Source organism: Typopeltis vanoorti, chromosome 17 (assembly GCF_054136105.1).
Source record: "Typopeltis vanoorti isolate ZY-2024b chromosome 17, IOZ_Tvanoo_1.0, whole genome shotgun sequence".
Taxonomy (NCBI): Eukaryota; Metazoa; Arthropoda; class Arachnida; order Uropygi; family Thelyphonidae; genus Typopeltis; species Typopeltis vanoorti.
In genome coordinates, this window is record NC_143565.1 from 90,750,279 (window position 1) to 90,770,000 (window position 19,722).

Genomic DNA, 19,722 nt, shown 5'->3' on the forward strand with positions numbered 1-19,722 from the left:
CTTCCATATCAACAACTCAAACATGAACATGAAACACAATCATAAATAGGCCTCATTTTACAAAGAGTTTACATTCCCAGCCCACTATTTATAAAGTGAATCATTTGTAAATTGAGGTAAAATTATAATGTATTTAAATGAAATTGGTTCCTTCAGTACGAAGGACTTCCATAAATAACTCATGCACACTTAGTCTGAGATTAGCAAATGTTTACATCAAACCTGTTTATGTAACATTTATGCTGAGCTGAGGTTACTAAATCTGATTTCTGCAGAAATCAGATCCACACACACCACAGCTTCCATCCAGAAGATCAAAAATAATCCTCAATTAGGAAATAAGAATCTTTTATAAGGACTTTTCAACTGCAGCCAAGTTTGCCAGTCTCATACAGCAGTGACGAGGTGTTTTCTTTTAAAAACATCAGTATTTAATTTCACATAAAAAGGATGGAATAAGAATGCATGATATACAAAACTATGCAGGTAGGATTAATCCTTATCAGAACATCAATTAGGATTATATGAAGTTAAGAATCTTGTTTTCTGATCCTAACACGTTAATTAAGGCAGTAGTTTTCAAACTTTTTAAAAAGATGTCACTTTTATTTTATTTTTTGGAAAAATTCTTGCACTCCTATACTTTTCATAAAATAATATTGACCTATAGTTTTCGTAGTATATATTTTATTCAAAGGAAACTAGAATCAAACTAAAATATGCATCCTCATCATCATCAAATTCCTGCCATGTACTCTCAAGGGGTGTACAGGATATGATAGTACTACATGAAAAATTTACATCATTACTAACTTCCTACCTACAATTTTCCTCCAAATCAGTCTGTTACTTGTCAAGACTTCAACATTATCAGATCTTAAATTTTGTATCGTCTAAGGGACTTTGTACCATATCAATCCATCTATATCTTAGTCTTCCTCTGGGCCGTTTTCTTGCCAACCTGGCAGAGAACACTTGTTTTGCTAATCTTTCCTCGCCCATTCTGTTTAAGTGACCATACCACCTGAGATTAGCTCTGCTAATGCATTCCTGGATGCTGACAATATCAAGTTCTTTCCTAATATCCTCGTTTTTAATATGATATTGCCATTAATGCCATTCATGCCTCTAATCTTTCTCAGGCCTCTCATATCTGCAGTCTCTAGTATTTGGTCAAGTGTTTTACTTCTGACCCAGCTCTCAGATCCATAAGTTAAAACTGGTTTGAACACTGTCTTGTATACAGCTAATTTAGTGTTCTGATTAATTTCTCTCTTATTCAATTGACTTCCTATCATACCAGCTTTGTTGTTTATTTCTATATTTAATTTACCATCTTCACTAAAAATCGGGTAGATGAAAGTAGCTACCCGATTTTTAGTAGCTGAAATGTTTTACTTGTTCCACAGGTTCTCCATTCACAACACAGTTGATATTTTCAATGATTCTGCCTATTTTCATTGTCCTTGTACTTCTAAATAAATCCAACTAGTAGCGGATTTATTTAGAAGTATAACATCGTCCGCACAAAGCAAAGAGCTGACATTAATATCTCCAATTTTGATATCATGTTTAATACCACTTTCCTTCATAATGTGATCCATATAGATAATGAATAACAGAAGGGATAATGTACATCCTTGTCTCACAAAAGATTTAACATTAAACCATTTTCCAGTACTTCCTTCGATTCTAACTGCTGACTTACAACTTAAATAAATACTAAGTATTGCTTAATATAATGCCCCCCCATTGACACCATATAACTGTAGCATATTGAATAGCTTCTCTCTTGGCATCTTCTTATATGCCTTTTCCAAATCAACAAAACTTAAATAAAATCTTTGTTATATTCCCATGATTTCTCCACTATTTATCATAAAGTGAAGACCTGTTCATGACGGCCTCTATTTGACCTGAATCCAGCTTTTTCTTCACCAAGCTTTTTTTCCACAATTCTTCTCAGCCGTTTCTCAAGTATACTTGAATATATCTTACCAGGAACACTCAATAGGGAAACACCTCTGTAATTCTCACATTCAGTTTTATTTCCCTTTTCATATATGGGTACTAAGAGCTCTACTCCAATCATCGGGAATTTGTCCCTCTGTCCAGGCATTCTGAACTATGCAGTGCAGCCACTGCAAGACTTTTATACCACCATACTTCAACATTTCTGATCGAATATCATCTACTCCTGCTGCCTTTCCACATTTCAAGCCTTTGATGGCTTTTTCTACTTCAAGTATGGATATGTATTCCTGACTGCATGCATGGTCAGTGTTTTTTACCACTGTGGTGTCCTCACTGCTTGTTTCATTTAGCAATTTTTCGAAGTAATTACTCCATACTTCAAGGTTTGTTTTTCCTCCAGTTTTCATGTCACCTTTATCATGTCTAATTCCTTTTACAACACTCTTTCCTCCATTCCTAAGCTTCTTCAACAACCTTCAGAATATTTTGCCATCTTCTTGATATTTATTTTCTATGTTCTTGCCAAAGTCCTCCCATGACTGTTTAGCTATTTTACATTTGTCTTTGTATTCTCTAAGAGCGCAAGCTGACTTATTTGCCAGGAACTTTTGATATGCTTTCTTCTTTTCCTTCACTGCCTCTTTAACTTCCTGTGTCCACCATGGAGTTCTAATTTTTCTATCCTTGCAGACACCTTCACCACATGCCTCTCTAGCTGTATCAATAAGGGTTTTCTTCAAGGCTTGCCACTGAATCACCAAGGTTTGGTTTCTGTTCTCAAACTCTTTCATTTTTTCTTCAATAATCTTTGTGTATTTTAGTCTACAGCTCACATCTGAAAGCTGCTCAACTTTCATTCGCTTTAAAACTTTCTTACATGTTATTCTTTTCAATATGAAATTCAATTTTATCCTGATCAAGACTAAATAGTGATCACTTCCAATTTCAAATACTCTGTACACTCTGGTGTCCTGCACCAGGGAGAAAACATCACTATCAACAAAAACATAGTCAGTGAGACTTTTCTTATTCCTTGCCTCTTCTCTGCATGTGTATTTGTGCACATTTTTATGTTGGAAAATGGTGTTGGTAATAACCAGTCCATGTTCTGAGCAGAAATCCAACAGATATTTGCCATTATTATTAGCTTTGCTCTTTTCTGCAAATTTTCCAATATATTTTTGAATGTCTGACAATCATTTCCTACTCTACTATTTAGATCTCCAACAAGGACCAACTTTCCCTTTTTCATTGTGTCAGTTGCTTTTTTCTAAAGCCTCAAAAAATTCCTCCACTTCTACCTTAGCAGAACCTTCTGTGGCACCATAGGCACAAATAAGTCTCATTGTCCAGTTCCCCCATTCTCATATTTGCCCACATTACTCAACTTGAGACTGCCTGCCATTCAAGAAGATTAGCCTCGTATTTTGTGTTGAATACTATGGCTATTCCTTCTTTTCCTTGATTGTCATTGCCTGAATATAACATTTTGTATTTATTGCTCAGAAAGATCTCACCAGTTTTTGTCTTTTTTGTTTCAGTCACCCCTATTATGTCGACTGGTATTTATCTAATTCCTCAGATAGCTCCATTTCTTTGCCATTCAGGCTTCTTATGTTGATAGTACAAATCTTTAACTCTGGTGATGTTGAGTTGGGGTGTGTTTTCAGATTTGTTCCAGTAGATGACTTTTCGCTGTTCGCCCTGTTTCCCTGGTGAAAACAACTAAAATATGCAAGAGGTTTTTAATAGTACAAAATTATGCTTCAAAGTGAACTAAAAATAAAACAACAAACAAAGATATTTACTTTAAAAATTACTTTGAAACTTCTAAATTTCCCATTTAGTATATTAATGACAATATTTTTATTGCCAATTTTTATTTAAAAAATAAAAAACCCACGGAGTTGACATGATACTGCCATTCATAACTTCTTGGAATAAAGTATGATGTAAGAGTTCTTTTCAAAAATTTCTCAATAGTGTTGCTGGTCCAATAAAACAGTTCACAGTATTTTAAATCTAATCAGAGGATGAAAAAGTGAATGCATCTGCAGCGCAGTAACTTAACAAAAATATAAGTTATAATCCGGATGTGCAGAGCAATTGCGCATCAGAGAAATTTATACCAATTTTATACATTAAATGAAATCAAATTTTGATGATGCGGTGACTATACTGTAGTTATTACCACAATAGTAACCTACAATACGATAATGGTAACAATATAAACATGGAAGTTGCAAGTGTTTTTAATGCTATATTGTACTTAACTAAGTGGATGAAATATTGAGTACATGTAGGAGTGTGCTCAAAATTAATACCAACTATTGCTTTGTCCCTCCCCAGAAAGAGCCCCACCCTTATGGGGGCCTGCCCCATAAGTTGAAAACCACTGCATAAGAGGAAGGTGAGATGTTTTATTGACAGAAACGAGATCAGTGCCCATATTAAATCATGTACGGCCTCTAGATTCAGTCCCTGGATTATATATATTGTAAAACTGTATATACATTGTATATACAGTAAAACTCCTATTATACACTTTTCAGGGGACTGATAGAAAAAAGCGTAAATAGCAGGAAATGTAAAAAAACACTAAAAAAGGCTAAAAGAAGACTTACTACTAGTATGTGAGTCTACATACTAGATTACAAAATTTATTAACTGAAAATAAATGAATTTACAATTACTTACATTTATCTATTTAAAAAAATCTTTAATTGTTGATTCTTTTTGCTTTTCATTTTTTTTGACATAGCACCAGATTGCTTTGCATTGAGTTCAATGCTTGACCTGTTTTTTCTATCGTGTTCAAAGTGGACACGGAGAGTCCAAGATCTTTTGCTAAATGCATGCACACGTGTTCCGGCATGCCAATCTACACGTCGCAGAATTGCCATCTTTTCTTCTACCGAAATACATTTTCTGTCTTTTTTCTCCATGGATAACATGGATAATTCACCAACCGCAACTTTCACACGCTAAATTACGCAGCAGAAATTTTGCGATATCAATTCGTACTGTGATTGAAAAATCACGGTATCGCTCATCACTACATTACTGCTGCAAGCGTGCAAGTCACCATGATGGCGGAAACGAAACTACAGCCAAAGCAACACCGTATAGGAACAGAACTGCGCAGATTTCTGCAGAAACTGATTCGAAAATCAGTATTGCCACCCGATAAAAAAATGCAAATCACAAGAAATAACGTCCACATCAAGTTGTTAATGGTGGAAAAACAATGTATCGTAAGAACAGGCTTTAAGATGGGACCAACGCAAAATGACGTAAATGGCAGGAAAACGTAAATTGTGGGAACTAAAAACGGGGTTTTACTGTATATATAAAATCTTTATTCCCACAAAGATGCACATTACTATAAATTTATAACCTTCTTAACCATAGTAGGTTGTATAAAAACAACCTTCTATGGTTAAGAATGTCATTAAAATCTCAATGTCATATGAGGAAATGCTTTCTTCAGATATTCAATCACACACCATATTAATGCATTTTCGTGTGTAATATCCTGTTTTCCAATTGTCTGAAACACTCTCATACATGTGAATGAATCATGTATTTACAAAGTATTGTACTGTTATGTGTGGAAAATATTGCCTTGCAAATTATTCTAATAAAATCTCATAATTATATATTTGTAAAAAAAAAAAATATCAATTTCATTAACCAATTTCATTTCATGCACTTTCAGAAATGCATATGACATCTGCCATGGGGCTTAAAGGATAAACATGATAGTCCTAAATCATTCATTAAATGTTGTATTTTAATGTGTTATTTGCAAGGCCTCAAAGATTATCAGGTCTTACCTTTCAATATTCTAAGACAATGCTTACTGCATAAATCTTAATCTTAGACTAATATTAAATCTTAGTCTTCCTCGGGATTTTTAGATCAGTGCTACTCACACATTCTTGGATTCAGTAACACTATCTAATATATTCATTTTTAATATGATTGTTTCAATGCATCTGCTCACTCTGCTCATTTTTCTCTGCTAAATATTTGAGTTTATGGAGCATTACTAAACTGTATTACTGTCACTTAAAAAAAATAAAGATTTAAAAGGTTACACAAAACTAAATATTCTATAGTATTAACAAACACCACCATATTAATTATTTCAAAAATCAACACAATCTATTATAGATTAAATGTAAAATGTATAAAATACTGTTGTACTTACTATAGCAACTTTCACAAGGACGGCCACTTGCTGATGGACTCTCACCTGCACTAGTGCCATTCATAACACCTGGCTTATTGTTACTACAAGTAATAAATATAAAAATATTCAATGTTTTTTCAACATGTCTTTATAACAACATCCAAAAATAAGAAGACATTTTTTTTAGAAAGTTTAATTTCTTCATTTACTTACTAATTAGGAATGTAGACTTGTTTCAGTTTACTTTCAGCTTCCACTGCTTTAACTCGTTTTTGCTGTACATATCTGTCTGTAGTTTTCCACATATAATAATATTCAATGATATTCTTCAAACTTTTCCATGGAAGCTATATTAAAAATAACAATAAGAAACAAGACCAGATTACTAAAGAATCTACTTAACAAGAAATTATGTTCTTTTTTTATTCTTTACCCAAATGTGAACACAAGATTGAACACAAGTTTACCCAAATGTGAACATCATGACTTCACATGTTCACACTTAGGCTAAGGATAAAAACAAGAATAAAATTTCTAGGCAAATAAAACTAACTTTGAATCCAAACAAACAAACAAACAAAACTTGCTACTACAAAAGCATAGTTGTGAAAAGTCGCTTAGTTTAGGTATGAACATAAATGATTCCATATAGACTCATGAATTCACATTAATTGCTGAAGTAACCCATAATGCAAAAGCACACTTCCTTTTGGAAGTATGATACCATTAATTAAGGAAAAATAAATACTCAGACTGATTTTGACCTTTACTCAGCTTGCATCGGTGAAAGCCAGATCCAAGAAGATACCATAATTGAATTGATGCAGAAGTCATATATTTCAGAATAATGATGTGATGAGATATCCATTGGCTATTACACTAATATGCTAGAAGAAACTGACTAAGCTAAAGATCTTTGATTTTTAGTAGGCAAGAAGTTGAAGTTTAGAAGCCATATAGGAAAAGCTGCAAAAACATCTTAGAGGTTAATTGCAATGCTGAAACAAGCACTGATTTGTAGAAATAAGGATGATGTGTAAGTGTGTAAAGACAACATTTTTTACATGGAGAATTGTGAGCAAATGGAACACCTTACAGAACATGTTGTGACCCTCCACAATGAGTCTGCTGAATCCATGGAAGCGAATTAGGGTGACTAGTAGAGTGGCCCCAGGGGCCTGTACTAGGACTACTACTCTAATTTGTACATTAATGATACAGCAGAAGATTTGAAGAGAGATATTCAGTTGTTTGCTGATGGCGCAAAACTAGGGAGGGTAATAGTTGATAAAGGTGATATAAATATCTTAAGGGATGATTTAAATAAACTGGTAGTATGGGCAAAGGACAATGGTTATCAATTCGATGTTATAAAATGTAAGGTAATGCACTTTAGGATCAAAAGATTACACACTTTGTATCATATTGCTGGTATTAGTTTACAGGAAACTGATGAGGCTATGGATCCACAGGTGGACAGAGATTTGAAATTCAGAAGACACATGACACATTGCAAGATTTGGCAATATAGCTCAGAGGATTAATTGGATGCTGAAGAACACATTGAGATGTAAAAATAGGGAGATCATTATTCCTCTTTATAAGGCTACTTATAAATTTGGACACATGTTGACTACCGTATACAGATTTGGTCACCTGTATTCCTTAGGGATTGGGGGGGGGGGGGGGGATTCAGAGATGAGTGACCAAGCTAGTGACAGGTCTGTGGAATGTTCCCTATGAGTATAGATTGAGGGTGTGTGGATTGTAGAGTTGAGCTAACAGGCAGAGGAGAGGGTACATGACAGAAACTTATAAGTTACTAAAGGGATTCTATAAGACTGACACAGAAGAAATTTTTCGATACATGGGGAGTGAGGAGAAAAACGAGAGTTCACACTTGGAAGTTGTCTAAGAGTGTGGTTGGTAAGGGTGTGCAGACTAGGTTCTTTTCTTGTAGAGTGGTGAATGAGTGCAATGGAATGCATGTATTATAGGCATTGTGTTAATGGATAGAGTGGGTCTCCTACGATGAGGAATTTGACTCCTTGGAGTGCCCATATAAATAATAATAATAATAATTACAAATTACACAGGGGTATTCATTTCCTTAGGACCTGCTGATGTGATTTTATTTGGTGGATACTGGAGGGAAAATACTTCTGAAAATGATAAAATATGAGAGCACAAATTTAGAGCAAATTATTCAAAAGTGCAATCTATGTGACACCTTCATGGTAAATTTCAATAATTCAAATATGGAAGGGGGAGGCTTATTGAGGTCAAGAGTCTCTGTTAGTGGGCACTTGAAGAACTACATTTTTACATGTACATGAAAAAATTTTCATAACAATACCCAAATGTGGACATAAATTTATTACCATACTAATAAATTATTTATTACACAAAAAAGGTGTTATAAATTTCATACAAATTAAATTGCAATACATTTTTGGCAAAAATTATAAACTGACTAAGGACAAAGTTAAGAAATTAATGTACAGTGCTTACAGAAAACCATGTCTGCGTGTTTAGCCTGATGGCTATGGCTTCGCAACAATATGCCTGGGGAAGGAGTGTCCTAAGTTCGATTCTTGTCGATGACGTGAGGGGCTTAAGGATCTTCCTCAGCCATAGCCAAGTTAGCCGGTCTTGGGTGTGGACAGCAGGGTTTTTCCCATCAGTTTATCTGGGGTTTTTCATCCCACAAGCAGGCAAACACACACACACACACACACACACACACACACACACACACACACACACACACACACACACACACAGGCTACAGTCATAGGATATAGCTTAATCCCTCATTAGGAGGGCTCAACCAGTCCTAAGGAGCAGTTGAGGAACAAGGGGAACCCCCAACAATTAAAATAAAAAAAAACAGAACATTATGCAGGAGAACTACGATGCAGCTCTCAAATTGTCATACCAGACTCAGCACCAAGTGATTCAGGAGTTCTTGAGGCAAAGTGGAGTACTCTTCCTTCAGAGCAAGGATAAGGCTTTGTTTTCTGGAGTGGAATTTCGAGCAGCAATGCATCTCCCTAATGCATCCCAAATGTGTTCTATGGGGGGTTAGATCTGAGGAGTGTGCTGGCAACTTGATTTGATTAATATCGTTGATCTTCAGAAGTGTTTCCATTGCTCATGTACAATGTGGTGTGGCATTGTCATTCATAAAAATGAATTCTTTGTCTACAGCATCATGGAATAATCGAACATAAAGTTGAAGAACTTTGTTACAATATTGTTCACCAATCATAGTTCCATCCCTTTCCAGCACTTGTAACTTGGTGCTTCATTTAAGCATAATGCCTCCCCCATATCAGGATCCCAGAACCACCTTATCCCTTTCAAGAACATTCTTGTAATGTTCATGCCAGATTAAATGTTGTCTAGAATCAGAGGAAAGCCTAAAACAACTCTCATCTATAAAGAGTACATTAGCCTGCTGGTGTCTTTTCCAATTTTTATGGATACATCACCACTGAAAACGTGCTCTATGATGAGTTGTGGATAAAGGGATGCAGACTACAGGCTTACTTGTTGCAGACATCTTGCCAGAGTTTGCCGAGATATCCACCTACCTGTGCTTGAATGGAGCCAACCTGCCATGATGTATTGCTTATGTTTTGTTGTCATAAACAAAAATCATCTTTGTGGTTTGAAATGCTGCTCAGAGCCTGGATATAATGCTACGTGAGATTTCAAACTGTCTGGCAATATCAGTAATTCTGTGGCCTTCTTTAAGCTTTCCATTAATTCTTTCCAACATGAAATCATCTCTGAGACATTACAAGACATCCAAAGTTTGCAACTTTATTCCATCATCAAAAAAGCTTCCTTTAAACACAATTTGCTTAGCACAGCCTTTTATCTTGCTGAGTGCTACTGCATGACCCCTTTGGGCATGATTCGAAAATATGAATGTGTACCTGCTTTCTACTCGAAATCATCAGTTATACAAATTGCCACAAACAGATTCATCTAAATTTGTGTTTGTAATCTTCAGAAATGGCCAAAGAACCGAGTCTACATCATGAATATCAACCACATGAAATATGAAGATAATAATATTATTATTATTGCAGAATCTAAAGAACAATTGGAAAAAACAATAACAATTCTAAATGAAGAATGCAAAACTTTTGATATGAAAATCATTCTAAGCAAAATAAAACAATGAAAATAAGAAAAGATGAGGAAAAAATTTCAACAAACTTAGAAAATCACATATTTGAACAAGTAAAGCAATTCACATATCTTGGCAGTCTCATTACCCATAACTTCGACAACACAAACAGTAAAATACAGACTTAACAAAGGACGGTCTACTATGAATAAATTAAATGAAATATGGAAAAATAATAGCATTTCAAAAAGCATCAAACTAAAACTCTAAAACAAACTAAAACCATTATTATACATCCAGCAACATATGGAGCCGGGACTTGGACAGCCAGAAAGAAATACAGAAAATCAGGGCATTCGAAATGAAATGCTAAATAAGACTCATTGGTCAAAAAACAAAACAAATCAATAAGTCAAACACAAATTAAACTAAGAATGGTTTGGACACCTCCAGAGAATGTCCTTTCAAAGATTACTAAATACAGTCTTGAATGGGATCATTAGAAGAAGATGATCAGGAGATAGAACAAAAAGAACCTGGCTACAAACTCTGAAGGAAAGATCACAATTATCAAGCTTCACAAAGATAACAGAAATGGCAAAGATTTGCACACAGGGGATTTTTCGCACTCAACCTGTCATCTAACAGATGAGAAAGAAGATTCTTCAGAAATAGTGTTTGTTTTTAGATTTTGGAAACTAGTATAGTAGGAACAGTATAAAGCTCAGGCCAGGATAGTAACAAGGGTGGTAAGAAAAGCAAAAGCAGATTACGAAAGGAAATTGGCCACGCAGGCTAAAGAGAATCCCAAAGAGTTTTTTCAATATGTTGCAAGTAAAAGGGAAAATGCTCATGGTAGAATGATCTTAAAAAATGCTGAGGGTAGGGAGGTAACCGAATCAGTCGATATTGTGGAATTACTGAGCGAGCACTTTGCAAGAGTATATCATCCAGGTGGTGACTTTGCAGGAATGGAAGAACCAACAGCTTATACTGGAATTGTGATCAATGAAGTAGAGGTAACTAGTCTATTACAGAACATCAATGTCAATACATCTGTGGGATTGGATGGTATACCAGCTCGTGTCGTACGTGAAGCGGCCAAAGAATTGTCAGTGCCCTTGACCATTTTGTTTAATTTGAGCCTCAAGACTGGGTCAGTCCCAAGGGGTATACCAGCTCGTGTCGTACGTGAAGCGGCCAAAGAATTGTCAGTGCCCTTGACCATTTTGTTTAATTTGAGCCTCAAGACTGGGTCAGTCCCAAGGGGGTGGAAAGAGGGAAAATAGTTCCACTGCACAAAGGTGGTTCCAAGGCTGCTGTTGAAAATTACCAGCCAATCAGCATAACAGGAATCATTATCAAGGTCTTAGAGAAAATAGTCAAGAGGAAAATACAAGATTGGATAGAAGAAAATGGGATACTGTATCGGGGACAGCATTGTTTTGTGAAGGGTAGGTCATGCCTCAGTAACTTGCTCACGTATTATAACACAGTGACGGCTGAACTGGATAAGGGTAATGGGTTTACAGTGATTCTACTGGACCTTGCTAAGGCCTTTGACAGGATACCACATGGAATTCTAATCAGTAAATTGCAGCAATTGGGAATGGACATAGGGTTGGTGAGATGGATAGGAGGGTGGTTGATGGAGAGATATCAGAGAGTGGTTTACTCAGGAGTAGAGTCCACAAGACGGCCTGTGACTAGTGGTGTGCCACAAGGATCTGTTCTTGGACCACTGCTGTTTAATTTGTTCATAAATGATATAGGAAAGGATCTGAGAGGAACAGTTCATTTGTTTGCGGATGATGCAAAGTTGGGTAGGGCAATAGTGAATGCAGATGACGTCAAAATTTTGCAGGATGATTTCGATAGATTGGAGGTCTGGGCTAAGGAGAATGGATGTCAATTTAATGTGGCAAAATGTAAGGTTATGCATTTTGGGGTGAAAAGATTGGCGGCAGTTTACTGCATTGGTGGAACTGTGCTCCAGGAAATTGATGAGGCACGAGATTTAGGAGTGTTGGTGGATAAGGAATTGAAATTTAGGGGACACATTGCAAAAGTGGCCAAATCAGCTCATCAAATCACTTGGTTGCTGAAGAATACGTTGACAAGCAGGTTATTGTTCCTCTGTATCGAGCCTTGATAAGATCCCTTATCAAGGCTCGATACAGAGTAGACCCCTCGACTACTGTGCTCAGATTTGGTCATCTAGGTTTCTACTTGATGGGGAGGAGGTGGAGAGGATCCAGAGGCGAGTGACCAAGATGATAGCAGGTCTGTGGAATGAACTGTATGAGAACAGGTTGAGGATTTGTGGGTTGCAAAAATTGGTTGATAGGCAGAGGAGGGGAGATATGATTGAGACATTCAAATTACTGAACGGTTTCTATAAAATTAATTCAGAAGATATTTTTGAGAACAGGGCTGGTTGTGGGAGGACTAGGGGACATCCATGGAAACTGGGCAAAAGTGTGGTTAGTAAAGGTGTTAGGGCTGGGTTCTTTACTTTTAGAGTAGTCAATGAGTGGAATGCGCTCCCTGAGTCTGTGGTGGATGCTGTGACAGTGAATGAGTTTAAGGCGAGGTATGATAGATACTGTATGAATGTCGAATAGTTGTGATGAATATGATTTGGGGTCTCCCTCGATGAGTCTAATGACTCCCTGGAGTTGCCTGTAATAATAGTAATAGTAATAATATCAAAACTGACCACGATTTATCAACCTCATTTAGGTTACTTTTTTTTTTTAAAAAGATTTTAAAGTCAAGTTTTTGATGAAAGAGGGAGAGTTGTGTATGAGGAGAAAGTAATTTTGTTAACTGTTTGAAAGTTTTTAGGAGGAGCAGTCTCTACTATCAACTACTAGATGGTGTGGAGGTACTGAATTAGTGTATTTTTAGGGCACTACATGTCTGAGCAAGTTTGAAATGGTGAGGTTTTAGTTTGATGTTTTCTTTTGGTCAAGATATAGCTTTAATAATTTATACACCTTCTTTTCTTTTGATATTTATTGGGATCCTAATCTAAAATCCATTATATAAAGAAGTCCTTTAGGACTATTTATTTTGCTGTTATAGTCTGTTTGATCCATTATGTTGGTTGAAGTTGTCCTTATCTGCTTTGGTTACATCTTTTTTGTTGTTGCTGTTGTTGTATACAGTTTATAAGGCTGATAATTCAAAACTTTAGTGGTTTTGATTTCAGTAGAATCCCAGCCATGTACAAACCAATACTGTTACCCGCTGTGGTAGATAGATCATATATATTGAGTTCAATGCTGGTTATGATTTCTAGAACATGTATTGAGATCCTGAACTAAACTCCAAATTAGGAGTGATAAAATTCTGTTAAGTGGATGCAATGATAAATTCTCTGCACCATAATCTTATCATACTTACAGCTGAGATGCATTTTGTTATTGGATGTCTTCAAATTTTTTCAAGTGATGGCTTCTGACTTTTTCATATTCTTTGGGTGCTGCAGTTTCAATGCAAGTGTCAAGTTTGATCACAGTTCAGGATTTCATATTTCAGATAATTCTGGTAAAGATGATGGTGATGTTGAATTTGGCAGGTTCCATGCATAACACTGTATTATTGTTCTGTTCTGTCCAGAAATCCAGCAGTATTTACTCCCAAATTTCTCCAAAAAACACTTCCATATGTGTGATATATAACAAACATGAATGCTTTTTAATATATACCAAGTAACCTTTTTGATGACTTGAAAATATTCTTCTATATCTTTCTCCTGATGGTTTTCACAGTGGAGCAATAGGCAGAAACAAGTCTCAATGTTTAATTCCCTATTTTGAAATTTGCCTACATCAGTCTACTTGAAACTATTTTCCATTCAAGAAATTTATCTTCTTCTCAAGAAATTAAATGTTATAGCTTTATCCCTTTCACAGATCTCTACTGTCTGTACAAATTTTCTTTATTTTTTTCATATCAATCCTGCATATGAGAAGTTGCAGTATTTATAGTACATTTATCTCTCTATCCACCAAATATATGTATAGAGAAAAATAAGTGATATCATTCCTGAAATTCTAGAGCTTGTATTCTTGGGGAAGCATTTCATGAGGAAAAACTTCCAGTGAACACAAGCATATGAAAAAGGAAGATATGATGTTCATTAGAAGTAAATTTGGAATGTACAGTGGAGGCAATAGATTCATTCAGAGTGTGAGTATGCTATGGGAAATACTAATAGTAGATACAGTAAACTCTCGATTTAACAAACCCTGATTCAATGGACTTCGGATTTAAGGGACATAATTTGACTATAATATGAATGAAATAATTAATAAAAATAAATAAATAATATGATGGCTAATCAGAAGCGATCGCCAGTGTTTATAAATCGGGTCTTTGGATATATTCGAGCGTATTTGTGATTGACAACGAGAAAGAAGAAGTAGTTCCAGCTGGTCCGAAATTATCGGTGGTTAGAGAACACATGGACGATATCATCTCGTTCATAAGCATCAATCACCTCTGGATCTTCAGATCCAGAGATGATTGATTATTACGAACATTTTTGGTAATTTTGATCGTTAATTATTAAGAAACAGTATAAAAGTGGAAAGCAACTGAAACTTGATGCTTTTTTCAAGTCCAATCCTCAGTAAAATGGCATTTACTTAAAACGTTCTCCTTAAAATATATTAATACTGTACCACTGAAAGTGTTTTATTTTCAATACTATTCCTAAGATTCACGATTTAACGGACTTTCGAAATCCAAGCTACAAAATTCATGACAGTTTGACCATATTATTGCATTTTTATCGATATATGAGTTTTCAGAGTGTACAGCACATCAGTGCTAATATTAATTCTAATGTAATTAATTGTAGGATAACTTTGAATACTTTATCAATTAATTGTAACCATGTGCACAGAGCAGGGGGGGGGGACTAAAACAAACAATGTGTATGTTTTAAGATACCATATATTAGAAAACAATAATGAAGGAGAATGTTATATTTAATTGGTATATTTGAATTATTCAAAGGTGTAAAATTTCGAACAGGATGATGAAGCTTACCTCCTTTGAATACAATACTCTTTCCCATTGTAAATATGGGCAAAAAAGTTATAAATTTATCGAAAATTATATATTAAAAACTTGTCTATCTTATATATAAAAACTTGCCTACCATGTTAGTTCACACTTCACACATGCAAAACAGACGAAACTCAAAAAACAAAAGTAGCAACTCGTGACAAAGGACAACGTTCAATTGCATTGGTTGACACAATAACCAATCGTAGCCTATAGGTACTACTGTATAAGAGCTCACACTGACTCATCTTCTAAGCGGTTTTAATTAAAATAACGCTAAGAATTTGACCTAAGAATACTGCACCATCTGTACATCTTTTCAAAGGGCTCAAAGGTGTACGTATTTTGAACGCGCACCCGAGCTATTAACGTGAATGTGATGTAATATTTACACGTCAAAAAGTGTCCTCTTTTTGTATACGAAGTATACTTCGTATACAAAAAGTATAAAAGTATACTTTTATACTTCGTATAAAAGTATACGAAGGTGGGCTGAAAAGTTCTTAGCCTCGACCATACATGGCAACACTATCGGCATGATTTTTTTTTTCTAAGTTGGAACATCTGACAAGCATCCATGTGAAATTGCACATCATTCTATCAAGTAGTTTGTTTTACACAGCTGTCTGAAGCAAAAGTGTTTCTGTATCCCTTGAAATGGATAAAATTGAGTATCGTGAAGTTATAAAATTCTTTGTAAAAGAAGGTTTAACGCTAAAAGAAATTCATAAAAGTTTATGGGCACTCTTCTTCTTCATTTTCGACCATGAAGAAATGGGCTGCCAAGCTCAAACATCGCTGGACCAGCCTTGAAGGTGATCCACATGAAGGACGTCCAAAAAGAGTAACAACACCAGAAATCATTGATTGAGTGCATGATATGGAATTGGATGACCAGCGAGTCAAAGTGCGTGAATTGCTGAGACTATAGGTATTTCAAAAGAATCTGTAGGATATATTTTGCATGAAGAATTGCAAATGAAAAAACTTTGTGCAAGATGGGTGCCACGCTTGCTCATAGCAGATCAAAAATGCACTCGCATGAAAATCTCTGAACAGTGCTTAGAGCATTTTAACAAGAATAAAACTGATTTTGTGAGTCGATTTATTACTATGGATGAGACTTGGATTCACTATTACAAACCAGAATCCAAACAGCAGTCAAAGCAGTGGACAGAAGCTGGTTGTTCAGCACCAAAGAAGACAAAGTCAGTTCCATCAGCAGGAAAGGTCATAGCATTGTGTTTTGGGATGCTAAAGGCATTTTGTTTATTAATTATCTTGAAAAGGATAAAATAATAACCAGGGAATATTATTCCAATCTTTTAACCAGACTAGATGAAAAACTTCATGAGAAAAGACGAGGTTTGCAGAAGAAGAAAAAAAATCATCTTTCCTTGGGACAATGCGCTTGCCCGGAAAAGCGTTTTGGCAATGGGAAAATTAAGGGATCTGCACTATAAATTGTTGGAACATTCACCCTATTCCCCAGATTTGGCTCCCTCTGACTTCTATCTCTTCCCAAAACTAAAACTCTTCTTTGCTGGTCAGAGTTTTTCTTTGAATCAACAGGTGATCACAGCTGTAGAGGTGTATTTTGCAGATCTTACTGAGAACCACAACAGTTAAATAATTTTGAAATATATATATAATGGCACTGGATAATGCCATTCGATTTAGTGAGATACTACTATATATATATATATATATATATATATATATATATAATGGCACTGGAGAATTGCTTAAGGGAGACTATGTGTAAAAATAAAAATAATTTTGAAATGATAAATTCTTTTCACTGTTAGGCCAAGAACTTTTCAGACCATCCTCGTAGTGTGTTCACTTTTAGGAATCACACGAAGTTTGGAAACAATTAGAGGATTCTTTAACGGAAATAAATGCAAAAATATAATATCGATGATATTGCTATTTGGGGATGAGTACTGCACACCTAGCAACATCCTGAATATTCACCTGATATATACTATAGTGGTATCTCGCTAATCCGAACCTCTTTAGTCCTAACCCTCCAGAAATCTGAACTGCGGTTTGAAAGAAAAGTTTGATTTATTACGTATTATTATTTTGTGTACTATTATTTTGCCACCAAACTGTACTCCATTGTAGTAACCAATGGATCAGACCTTAATATAATCCGTGAAATTAAAAGATCACAAAGACCTGCTTTTAAATGTAATTTCCCAAAATTATGACGTTAACACATCGATAAAAAATATAAATTTGAAGGATGTAGCATTCTCAGTTGATGCTGCTGCTTGGGAAGCCTTGAAACTGAAGTAATTGGAGCGTCGAATTACTTCAGTATAAATCCAGATGTTGATATTTCACAAACAGATGTTTAGGAATGGATTATAGGTAGAACCGAAAACGAATTCGAAATCAAATATGATGATACAGAATGAATTAGAAGATGACAATGACAATAAAGAACTTGAAGAAAAAAAAGTAAAACATGGAGAGGCAGTTGACAATTTTAATATGTGTGTATAGAATGGGCTAAGCAGAATGATATGCCATTCCACAAAATTTTATTGCTAATGCAGTTCCGAGAAGAAGCATTCGAAAAAAGCTTAGCTTCCAAGAAGAAAAAGAAAATTACTGACTTTTTCACAGAGAAATAAAAAAAACTTGTTTGCAATTTTACTAAATCAGAATCCTCAACAATACAGGTACATACAAACTACATTTTTTACTAAAATAAATTGATATTATTTATTAAATTTTACATTACAGTATAGTAGCTTTTTTCTATCAGTTACTTCATTTATTTACAGAATTAAATTGATGTAGCATTAGAATCTGATTATTTTTGTCTTAAATGCTAGTTATTGTTGTCTCTTGGGGAAAAATTCGCTAATCCGAACAATTACGGTTTTTATTCATTCGATTTAGCGAGATACTACTATACATATATATATATATATATATACACATATATATATATATATATACACACATACATACATACATACATATTTTTATGAAAAAAATTGAATGACTAGAACCGAGATTTAATTAAAAATTTGGTCTTCTTAAAACGTTGCAAATTCCATGCTATCTTTCCTAAATTTATATGCTTTAAAGAAAACATAACTGAACGTGCGAAGAGAATCTATCATAAAGCTAAATTATACCTACTGTCTGAAAGAATATCGGATACTAAACGCACTCTCGCTTTTCTTTTCAATAAAAAAAGAACCATAGCTGAAATATTGGAAGAATCTCTAGATAATGAAAGTTGGCATACCTTTAATACATACTGTGAATCTCAAGCAGCCAGAATACAATATAATAACAAAGTAAATCTTATAAGAAAATTTGAAACGTTAAAGAGATTACAAAGTAATAGGATCTCAAAACCACACATCAATATTGACAAAGTCGTCATCAAAAAATCCTCCTATATACTTTCAGATGTAGAACAAAGCATCCTTAGTAAAGGTCTAAACTTCATTCCTTCCCCAAAATTAATACCAAAGGAGACACTACTTACAAAAATAGAAAAAGCTGCTTCTTTTCTCCCTCCACAAGATGCAAACCTTCTACGTATTGAATCAATCTTTATTATCAATAACGCAAAACCACCTGCAGACAACAATACTTCAACTGAACGCAAAGCTATTAAAAGTTTAAAAAACAACAGATATAATCATCCTCCTTGCAGATAAAGGAAATGCAACAGTCATCCTGAACTCCGAAGATTACAAGAATAAAATGATTGAATTACTACATAATGATACCTACTCAATACTTGAGAGAGATCCAACTCGTGAACTTCAAAATCGTACAAACAACTTATTAAAAACAACAACTGAATTATCCCGAAACGTCCGTTTATCTCTACACTCTCTCCATCCGTTAATTCCTCGCATATATGGTGTTCCTAAAATCCATAAAGAGAACACCCTATTACGCCCAATTGTAGAAGGTATTGATTCTCCTACATACAATCTTTCAAAATACCTTGCCAAATACCTCAAAAGTTTTTCAGGGAAATCACCTTCCTTTATCAAGAACACTACAGAATTTGTTACATACATCAAGGATATTACAGTTGATGAAAATGACATCATGGCTAGCTTGGACATAACTTCTTTGTTCACTAATGTCCCAACAGATGAAGTCCTAACATTACTCAAGGACAAGTTATCCAAAAAATTGTTAGCCTTGCTTACACATTGCATCAGGTCCGGTTACTTCAAATTTCAAGATAATATATACAAACAAAATCATGGACTGACTATGGGTAATCCTTTATCTCCAGTTCTTGCAAATATTTACTTAGAAGATTTTGAAACAAAGGCTATCT

General features: G+C 34.9%; 1 protein-coding gene across 4 annotated transcripts in view; it reads right to left on the bottom strand.

Annotated features, from left to right (window-relative positions):
* The window catches only part of LOC150097621 (metastasis-associated protein MTA3-like), a 474,620-nt gene that overhangs the window by 198,837 nt on the left and 256,061 nt on the right, over window positions 1–19,722 (bottom strand). For all 4 annotated transcript variants that reach the window (XM_090407419.1, XM_090407418.1, XM_090407421.1 and 1 more), the window contains 2 exons: window positions 6,383–6,516; window positions 6,188–6,270 (listed from right to left, as the gene is read on the bottom strand). In XM_090407419.1, coding sequence (XP_090263545.1) covers window positions 6,188–6,270; window positions 6,383–6,516 — 217 coding nt within the window. The remainder of the gene's footprint in view (window positions 1–6,187; window positions 6,271–6,382; window positions 6,517–19,722) is intronic.